At 61.7% G+C, this 10518-nt stretch overlaps 1 protein-coding gene across 2 annotated transcripts in view; it reads left to right on the top strand.

Moving 5' to 3' along the window:
* The first annotated feature begins 6 nt into the window (after positions 1-6).
* Positions 7-10518, top strand: part of LOC132382869 (uncharacterized) — a 43435-nt gene continuing 32923 nt past the window's right edge. For both annotated transcript variants that reach the window (XR_009508486.1, XM_059953349.1), the window contains exon 1: positions 7-132. Coding sequence is in view for 1 of the 2 variants with exons in the window: in XM_059953349.1 (XP_059809332.1) it covers positions 21-132 (112 nt within the window). In the remaining variant the exon portion in view is untranslated. The remainder of the gene's footprint in view (positions 133-10518) is intronic.

The raw sequence follows: 10518 nt of genomic DNA, 5'->3' as shown, positions 1-10518 counted from the left end.
CCCGAGGCAAAGAGGGGAAGATGTCCGGACGGCCGAAGCCGCGCACCGCCGCCAACGCCGAGTGCGGCGTTGTGTCGGTCAACGAGCGAGTCCTCCGCGAGTGCCACTCCCTCTACAGCGAGCCCGACACCGGTGAGTGAGGGTGGGATCCGCCCGACGGGGACCGGGTTTCAAACTGAATTCCGAAAGAAGACCAGCGGCTCCCGATCCTGCCGTTACTCCAGTGCCGGCCTTTCGGAATCACAGCTGCATCGCATCTTGTTCAAAACAACTTGCTCCCAATCTGTGAGAATTTAAACCCTCCCAGTATTGGGATGTTCTCACCTTAAAACTCGGGGTATTTCCCCCATACAAACAACAGTGGATGCAGACCTGATCCCTGCAGCTGGGTACTCTTCACTGGTCTCCAATCCCAAAAGCACACTTCCACTACCTCCCTCGCATTCTGAAGCGGCGGAGGCTGGGTTGGTGGGGAGGGAGGTGATGGAGGTTTTTAAAGAAATGACAGGCATAAATGGGTGGCTTTTCCCCCAGGGTTGAAATCGAATGCATATACCTAAGGTGAGAGGGTAGGGAAGTTCTCCAAAGATATCCAAGGCAAGTTTTTAGAGACAGCAAGATATGTGCCTGGAATGTGCTGTTGGTGGAGTCAGATGCAACAAAGGCACTTCAGGGACATATCATGTGTGAGGATTACACTCAAAGGCAGCTCACTGCTGTAGCCCCACCACTTTAACATGTGCTTTCACAGATGCTCTTCTACACACCACTGTTGTAACGCATGATGAAGGCCAGTGCCGAACTCCTCCTTCGCTACCATGTCTACCCGTGGAACCATGTACTGTACTGTACCCCTCAGTCCCTCTGTTGTACAATACTTCCCAGGACCCTGGCATTCACTGTGACTTGTCCTAAAATGCAATACCTCACACTTAGCGGAATTAAACTGCATTTGCCATTCTTCAGCCCACTTCCCCAGCTGTTTAAGATCCCCCAGTAAACCCTGATAAGTATCCTTGCTGTCAACCACAGGGCCGATATCAGTGTCATCTGCATATTTATTAACCACATCGTGTACTTGCTCGTCTGAACTGTTGATAAGGATGACAATAGCAATGGGCCCAGCACTGTCCTCTCAGAGATACCACTAGCCACGGTCCTCAAGTCTGAGGAACAACCTCCCACCGAGTTCCTTCCTGGGTCCTTCACTTCTACAACAGTTCTCCAGTCCTCGGGGCCTGACCATTCATTGTGAACTTCCTTCTCAGATTAGAATCAGAATCAGGTTTATTTCTGCCGACATATGAGATGAGTTGTTTTGTGCAGCAGTAAGGTGCAACTTATTAAAAGTCACTATGAGTTACAAACATAAACAGAGCAAAAGTTGGATCGCGTTTGTGTGTTCAGGGGCCTTTCAGAACTGCGATGGCAGAGGGGAAGAAGCTGATCCTGAATCAAGGAGTGTGGATCCCGTGTATCTCTCTACCGTCACCCCATCACGGTGACCCAGACGTCCACCGCGCTCTGTGTAATGAAATGTCTGTAACGTAGCTGTCTCTACCGTCACCCCTGACAGGGTGACCCAGACGCCCACCACTCTCTGTGTAATGAAATGTCTGTAACGTAGCTGTCTCTACCGTCACCCCTGACAGGGTGACCCACACGCCCACCACTCTCTGTGTAATGAAATGTCTGTAACGTAGCTGTCTCTACCGTCACCCCATCACGGTGACCCACACGCCCACCACTCTCTGTGTAATGAAATGTCTGTAACGTAGCTGTCTCTACCGTCACCCCTGACAGGGTGACCCAGACGCTACCGTCACCCCTGACAGGGTGACCCACACGCCCACCACTCTCTGTGTAATTTTAAAAAGACTTCTTGTGACATCCCCCCAATGCTTTCCTCCACTCACCTTAAAATTATGCCCTTTTTTAATAGCTGTTTCCGCTCTGTGAAAAAGACGCTGGTTATCTACTCTATCTTATACACTTCTATCAAGTCACCTCCCATCCTCCTTCGCTCCTCCTTGAGAGAAAAGCCTGAACTTGCTCACCCTCTCCTCTCAAGGAATCCTCTCTAATCCAGACAACACTCTCTGCAAAGCCTCGTATAATAAGGTGACCAGAACTGAGGAGGGGTCTGGGCCTGAAAAATCGACTCTATTCCTCTCCATGGAGGCTGTCTCACCTGCTGAGAATTTTATGTGCAGAGGAGGGCAGAAAGCATTTGGGCTAATATGGCATCATCTTTGTACTATTTGGAGACACTCAACGCAAGGAAAGTTTTATCTGCAGGCTAGATCAGCCCAGATCCCATGTGAGCCAGCCTCCCAGACCAAGGTTGGCACACAGTATGTGTCACTGTACAATCAACTGGCATCAGACCGGAACCAACACAATCAGAACAGCTGCAGCTTGTTCCCTGATAGTCAATGCTGATAATGTGGCAGATCATATTATCCAGTCCCCGTCCCCCCCACACACACACACACACACGAGGAGCAGGGGAGCAAATCGTCCTGGTAGGGCCTTCTCTGCATCCACAGGAGAGGTTTGGCTTCACCAAGAGGGAGGGTCGGTCACAAAGGTGGAGGAAAGCAGGAAGTGGCAGGGTCATGGAGATGGTGATGATGTAGCAGGCGGTATGGCAGAGCTGTTGAAGATGGAGGGGAGAGAGGGCTGTAGGGTAGGGCAGAGGTGCTGGAGACAGAGGAGTTAAGGGGAGGGAGGGGAAGTAGGATAGGTCAGAGGTGCTGGAGACAGGAAGAGGTGGACTGGAGGGAGGGTTTTATGGAGAGGGTGTAGGGTATGGCAGAGGAGTTGGAGATGGAGAGGAGGCAGGAGGTGTAGGGTGGGGCAGAGATGCTGGAGACGGGGAGGGGTGGAGGGGAGAGACGGGGTGTAGAGTGGGGCAGAGGTGAAGGAGACAGGGAGGGGTGTATGGTGGGACAGAGGTGTTGGAGACGGAGAGGGGTGGAGGGGAGGAACGGGGTGTAGCGTGGGACAGAGTTGTTGGAGACGGAGGAGTGTAGGGTGGGATAGAGGTGTTGGAGACGGGGAGAGGTGTAGGTTGGGACAGAGGTGTTGGAGACGGGGACGGGTGGAGGGGAGGGACAGGGTGTAGAGTGGGGCAGCGGTGTTGAAGATGGGGGTTGAGGGGAGGGACCGGGTGTAGGGTGGTGTAGAGGTGTTGAAGACGGGGAGGGGTGGAGGGGAGGGGCAGGGAGTAGAGTGGGGCAGAGGTGTTGAAGACGGGGAGGAGTGGAGGGGAGGGACGGGGTGTAGAGTGGGGCAGCGGTGTTGGAGACTGGGGGGTGGAGGGAAGGGACGGGGTGTAGAGTGGGGCAGTGGTTTTGAAGATGCGGGGTGGAGAGGAGGGACGGGGTGTAGGGTGGGGCAGTGGTGTTGTAGACGGGGTGGGGTGGAGGGGAGGGACGGGGTGTAGAGTGGGGCAGCGGTGTTGGAGACTGGGGGGTGGAGGGGAGGGACGGGGTGTAGATTGGGCCAGCAGTGCTGGAGACGTGGTGTTGAGTGGGGCAGCAGTGTTGAAGACGGGGAGTGGTGGAGGGGTGTAGGTTGGGACAGAGGTGTTGGAGATGGGGAGGGGTGGATGGGAGGGACAGGGTGTAGAGTGGGGCAGAGGTGTTGAAGACGGGGAGGGGTGGAGGGGAGGGACGGGGTGTAGAGTGGGGCAGCGGTTTTGAAGATGCAGGGTGGAGGGGAGGGACGGGGTGTAGGGTGGAGCAGTGGTGTTGGAGACAAGGTGGGGTGGAGTGGAGGGACGGGGTGTAGAGTGGGGCAGCAGTGTTGGAGACTGGGGGGTGGAGGGGAGGGACGGGGTGTAAGTTGGGACAGAGGTGTTGGAGACGGGGAGGGGTGGAGGGGAGGGACAGAGGTGTTGGAGACGGGGAGGGACAGGGTGTAGGGTGCGGCAGCGGTGTTGGAGACAGGGAGGGGTGTAGGGTGGGACAGAGGTGTTGGAGATGGGGAGGGGTGGAGGGGAGGGACGGGGTGTAGGGTGGGACAGAGGTGTTGGAGACAGGGAGGGGTGTAGGGTGGGACAGAGGTGTTGGAGACGGGGAGGGGTGGAGGGGAGGGATGGGGTGTAGGGTGCGGCAGCGGTGTTGGAGACAGGGAGGGGTGCAGGGTGGGACAGAGGTGTTGGAGACGGGGAGGGGTGGAGTGGAGGGACGGGGTGTAGGGTGGGGCAGCGGTGTTGAAGACGGAGAGGTGGAGGGTGGGACGGAGGTGTTGGAGACGGGGAGGGGTGGAGGGGAGGGACGGGGTGTAGAGTGGGGCAGCGGTGTTGGAGACGGGGAGGGGTGGAAGGGTGGGACGGGTTGTAGATTGGGGCAGCGGTGCTGGAGACGCAGAGGGGTGGAGGGGAGAGACGGGATGTAGAGTGGGGCAGAGATGTTGGAGACAGGGAGGGGTGTATGGTGGGACAGAGGTGTTGGAGACGGGGACGGGTGGAGGGGAGGGACAGGGTGTAGAGTGGGGCAGAGGTGTTGAAGACGGGGAGGGGTGGAGGGGAGGGGCAGGGAGTAGAGTGGGGCAGAGGTGTTGAAGACGGGGAGGAGTGGAGGGGAGGGACGGGGTGCAGAGTGGGGCAGTGGTGTTGTAGACGGGGTGGGGTGGAGGGGAGGGACAGGGTGTAGGTTGGGACAGAGGTGTTTGAGACGGGGAGGGGAGGGACGGGGTGTAGAGTGGGGCAGCGGTTTTGAAGATGCGGGGTGGAGGGGAGGGACGGGGTGTAGTGAGGCAGTAATGTTGTACACGGGGTGGGGTGGAGGGGAGGGACGGGGTGTAGAGTGGGGCAGCGGTGTTGGAGACTGGGGGGTGGAGGGGAGGGACGGGGTGTTGAGTGGGGCAGCAGTGTTGAAGACGGGGAGTGGTGGAGGGGTGTAGGTTGGGACAGAGGTGTTGGAGATGGGGAGGGGTGGATGGGAGGGACAGGGTGTAGAGTGGGGCAGAGGTGTTGAAGACGGGGAGGGGTGGAGGGGAGGGGCAGGGAGTAGAGTGGGGCAGAGGTGTTGAAGACGGGGAGGGGTGGAGGGGAGGGACGGGGTGTAGAGTGGGGCAGCGGTTTTGAAGATGCAGGGTGGAGGGGAGGGACGGGGTGTAGGGTGGAGCAGTGGTGTTGGAGACAAGGTGGGGTGGAGTGGAGGGACGGGGTGTAGAGTGGGGCAGCAGTGTTGGAGACTGGGGGGTGGAGGGGAGGGACGGGGTGTAAGTTGGGACAGAGGTGTTGGAGACGGGGAGGGGTGGAGGGGAGGGACGGGGTGTAGGGTGGGACAGAGGTGTTGGGGACTGGGAGGGACAGGGTGTAGGGTGCGGCAGCGGTGTTGGAGACAGGGAGGGGTATAGGGTGGGACAGAGGTGTTGGAGACGGGGAGGGACAGGGTGTAGAGTGGGGCAGCGGTGTTGGAGACGGGGAGGGGTGTAGAGTGGGACAGAGGTGTTGGAGACGGGGAGGGGTGGAGGGGAGGGACGGGGTGTAGGGTGGGGCAGCGGTGTTGGAGACAGGGAGGGGTGGAGGGGATGGACGGGGTGTAGAGTGGGACAGAGGTGTTGGAGACGGGGAGGGGTGGAGGGGAGGGACGGGGTGTAGGGTGGGGCAGCGGTGTTGAAGACGGAGAGGTGGAGGGTGGGACAGAGGTGTTGGAGACGGGGAGGGGTGGAGGGGAGGCACGGGGTGTAGGGTGGGGCAGCGGTGTTGGAGACAGGGAGGGGTGTAGGGTGGGACAGAGGTGTAAGAGACGGGGAGGGGTGGAGGGGAGGGATGGGGTGTAGGGTGCGGCAGCGGTGTTGGAGACAGGGAGGGGTGCAGGGTGGGACAGAGGTGTTGGAGACGGGGAGGAGTTGAGGGGATGGACGGGGTGTAGAGTGGGACAGAGGTGTTGGAGACGGGGAGGGGTGGAGGGGAGGGACGGGGTGTAGGGTGGGGCAGCGGTGTTGAAGACGGAGAGGTGGAGGGTGGGACAGAGGTGTTGGAGACGGGGAGGGGTGGAGGGGAGGCACGGGGTGTAGGGTGGGGCAGCGGTTTTGGAGACCGGGAGGGGTGTAGGGTGGGACAGAGGTGTTGGTGGCGGGGAGGGGTGGAGTGGGGGGACAGGGTGTAGATAGGGGCAGATGTGTTGAAGACGGGGAGGGTTGGAGGGGAGGGACGGGGTTTAGAGTGGGGCAGCGGTGTTGAAGATGGGGGTTGAGTGGAGGGACCGGGTGTAGGGTGGTGTAGAGGTGTTGAAGACGGGGAGGGGTGGAGGGGAGGGGCAGGGAGTAGAGTGGGGCAGAGGTGTTGAAGACGGGGAGGAGTGGAGGGGAGGGACGGGGTGTAGAGTGGGGCAGCGGTGTTGGAGACTGGGGGGTGGAGGGGAGGGACGGGGTGTAGAGTGGGACAGGTGTTGGAGACAGGGAGGGGTGTAGGGTGGGACAGAAGTGTTGGAGACAGGGAGGGGTGGAGGGGAGGGACAGGGTGTAGGGTGCGGCAGCGGTGTTGGTGACGGAGCGACGGGGTGTAGAGTGGGGCAGCGGTGTTGGAGACGGGGAGGGGTGGAGGGGAGGGACGGGGTGTAGGGTGGGGCAGCGGTGTGGGAGAGAGGGAGGGGTGTAGGGTGGGACAGAGGTGCTGGAGACGGGGACGGGTGGAGTGGAGGGACAGGGTGTAGAGAGGGGCAGAGGTGTTGAAGACGGGGAGGGTTGGTGGGGAGGGACGGGGTGTAGAGTGGGGCAGCGGTGTTGAAGATGGGGGTTGGAGGGGAGGGACCGGTTGTAGGGTGGTGCAGAGGTGTTGAAGACGGGGAGGGGTGGTGGGGGGGGACTGGGTGTAGATTGGGGCAGCGGTGTTGAAGATGGGGGTTGGAGGGGAGGGACCGGTTGTAGGGTGGTGCAGTGGTGTTGGAGACGGGGAGGGGTGGAGGGGAGGGACGGGGTGTAGAGTGGGGCAGCGGTGTTGGAGACTGGGGGGTGGATGGGAGGGACTGGGTGTACGTTGGGACAGAGGTGTTGGAGACGGGGAGAGTTGGAGGGGACGGACGGGGTGTAGAGTGGGACAGAGGTGCTGGAGACGGGGAGGGACGGGGTGTAGAGTGGGGCAGATGTGTTGGTGACGGGGAGGGGTGGAGGGGAGGGACGGGTTGTAGAGTGGGGCAGAGGTGTTGGAGACGGGGAGGGGTGGAAGGGAGGTTCGGGGTGTAGAGTGGGGCAGCGGTGTTGGAGACGGGGAGGGTGGAGGGGAGGGGAGCGTTGTAGGGTAGGACAGAGGTGTTGGAGACGGGGAGTGGTGGAGGGGAGAGACGGGGTGTAGGGTGGGACAGAGGTGCTGGAGACGGGGAGGGGTGGAAGGGTGGGACGGGTTGTAGATTGGGGCAGCAGTGCTGGAGACGTGGTGTTGAGTGGGGCAGCAGTGTTGAAGACGGGGAGTGGTGGAGGGGTGTAGGTTGGGACAGAGGTGTTGGAGATGGGGAGGGGTGGATGGGAGGGACAGGGTGTAGATTGGGGCAGCGGTGCTGGAGACGCAGAGGGGTGGAGGGGAGAGACGGGATGTAGAGTGGGGCAGAGATGTTGGAGACAGGGAGGGGTGTATGGTGGGACAGAGGTGTTGGAGACGGGGAGGGGTGGAGGGGAGGGACGGGGTGTAGCGTGGGACAGAGTTGTTGGAGACGGAGGAGTGTAGGGTGGGATAGAGGTGTTGGAGACGGGGAGGGGTGTAGGTTGGGACAGAGGTGTTGGGGACGGGGAGGGGTGGAGGGGAGGGACAGGGTGTAGAGTGGGGCAGAGGTGTTGAAGACGGGGAGGGTTGGAGGGGAGGGACAGGGTGTAGAGTGGGGCAGTGTTGTTGGAGACGGGGAGGGGTGGAGGGGAGGGACAGGGTGTAGATTGGGGCAGCGGTGCTGGAGACGGGGTGTAGAGTGGGGCAGCAGCGTTGAAGACGGGGAGGGGTGGAGGGGAGGGACAGGGTGTTGAGTGGGGCTGAGGTGTTGAAGACGGGGAGGGGTGGAGGGGAGGGGCAGGGAGTAGAGTGGGGCAGCGGTGTTGAGGATGCGGGGTGGAGGGGAGGGACGGGGTGTAGGTTGGGACAGAGGTGTTTGAGACGGGGAGGGGTGGAGGGGAGGGGCAGGGAGTAGATTGGGGCAGAGGTGTTGAAGACGGTGAGGGGTGGAGGGGAGGGACAGGGTGTAGAGTGGGGCAGTGTTGTTGGAGACGGGGAGGGGTGGAGGGGAGGGACAGGGTGTTGAGTGGGGCTGAGGTGTTGAAGACGGGGAGGGGTGGAGGGGAGGGGCAGGGAGTAGAGTGGGGCAGCGGTGTTGAAGATGCGGGGTGGAGGGGAGGGACGGGGTGTAGGTTGGGACAGAGGTGTTTGAGACGGGGAGGGGTGGAGGGGAGGGGCAGGGAGTAGATTGGGGCAGAGGTGTTGAAGACGGTGAGGGGTGGAGGGGAGGGACGGGGTGTAGGGTGGGGCAGCGGTGTGGGAGAGAGGGAGGGGTGTAGGGTGGGGCAGCGGGGTGGAGGGGAGGGACGGGGTGTCGGTTGGGACAGAGGTGTTGAAGACGGGGAGGGGTGGAGGGGAGGGGCAGGGAGTAGAGTGGGGCAGTGGTGTTGAAGATGCGGGGTGGAGGGGAGGGACGGGGTGTAGGTTGGGACAGAGGTGTTTGAGACGGGGAGGGGTGGAGGGGAGGGGCAGGGAGTAGATTGGGGCAGAGGTGTTGAAGACGGTGAGGGGTGGAGGGGAGGGCAGCGGTGTAGGGTGGGGCAGCGGTGTGGGAGAGAGGGAGGGGTGTAGGGTGGGGCAGCGGGGTGGAGGGGAGGGACGGGGTGTCGGTTGGGACAGAGGTGTTGAAGACGGGGAGGGGTGGAGGGGAGGGGCAGGGAGTAGAGTGGGGCAGTGGTGTTGAAGATGCGGGGTGGAGGGGAGGGACGGGGTGTAGGTTGGGACAGAGGTGTTTGAGACGGGGAGGGGTGGAGGGGAGGGGCAGGGAGTAGATTGGGGCAGAGGTGTTGAAGACGGTGAGGGGTGGAGGGGAGGGCAGCGGTGTGGGAGAGAGGGAGGGGTGTAGGGTGGGACGGAGGTGCTGGAGACGGGGACGGGTGGAGTGGAGGGACAGCGTGTAGAGAGGGGCAGAGGTGTTGAGACGGAGAGGGGTGGAGGGGAGGGACGGGGTGTAGGTTGGGACAGTGGTGCTGGAGACGGGGAGGTGTGTAGGGTGGGACAGAGGTGTTGGAGACGGGGAGGGGTGGAGGGGAGTGACGGGGTGTAGATTGGGGCAGCGGTGCTGGAGACGGGGAGGTGTGTAGGGTGGGACAGAGGTGTTGGAGACGGGGACGGGTGGAGTGGAGGGACAGGGTGTAGAGAGGGACAGAGGTGTTGGGGACAGGGAGGGGTGTAGGGTGGGACATAGGTGTTGGAGACGGGGAGGGGTGGAGGGGAGGGACAGGGAGTAGAGTGGGGCAGAGGTGTTGAAGACGGGGAGGAGTGGAGGGGAGGGACGGGGTGTAGAGTGGGGCAGCGGTGTTGAAAATGCGGGGTGGAGGGGAGGGACGGGGTGTAGGGTGGTTCAGTGGTGTTGGAGACGGGGAGGGGTGGAGGGGAGGGACGGGGTGTAGAGTGGGGCAGCGGTGTTGAAAATGCAGGGTGGAGGGGAGGGACGGGGTGTAGAGTGGGGCAGCGGTGTTGGAGACTTGGGGGTGGATGGGATGGACGGGGTGTAGAGTGGGACAGAGGTGCTGGAGACGGGGAGGGGTGGATGGGACGGACGGGGTGTAGAGTGGGACAGAGGTGCTGGAGTCGGGGAGGGACGGGGTGTATGGTGGGACAGAGGTGTTGGAGACGGGGAGGGGTGGACCGGAGGGACTGGGTGTAGCGTGGGACAGAGTTGTTGGAGACGGAGGAGTGTAGGGTGGGATAGAGGTGTAGGTTGGGACAGAGGTGTTGGAGACGGGGAGGGGTGGAGGGGAGGGACAGGGTGTAGAGTGGAACAGAGGTGTTGGAGACAGAGAGGGTTGTAGGTTGGGACAGAGGTGTTGGAGACAGGGAGTGGTGGAGGGGAGGGACGGGGTGTGGGATGGGGCAGTGGTGTTGGAGACGGGGAGGGGTGGAGGGGAGGCACGGGGTGTAGGGTGGGGCAGCGGTGTTGGAGACAGGGAGGTGTGTAGGGTGGGACAGAGGTGTTGGAGACAGGGAGAGGTGTGGGAGAGAGGGAGGGTTGTAGGGTGGGACAGAGGTGCTGGAGACGGGGACGGGTGGAGTGGAGGGACAGGGTGTAGAGAGGGGCAGAGGTGTTGGAGATGGAGAGGGGTGGAGGGGAGGGACGGGGTGTTGAGTGGGGCAGCGGTGTTGAAGACGGGGAGGGGTGTAGAGTGGGACAGAGGTGTTGGAGACGGGGAGGGGTGGATGGGAGGGACGGGGTGTAGGGTGCGGCAGAGGTGTTGGAGACGGGGCGGGGTGGAGGGGAGGGATGGGGTGTAGAGTGGGACAGAGGTGTTGGAGACGGGGAGGGGTGTAGGGTGGGACAGAGG

This window comes from Hypanus sabinus, chromosome 29 (assembly GCF_030144855.1).
Source record: "Hypanus sabinus isolate sHypSab1 chromosome 29, sHypSab1.hap1, whole genome shotgun sequence".
NCBI classification, from domain to species: Eukaryota; Metazoa; Chordata; class Chondrichthyes; order Myliobatiformes; family Dasyatidae; genus Hypanus; species Hypanus sabinus.
This window is presented reverse-complemented; position numbering and strand designations above follow the sequence as displayed.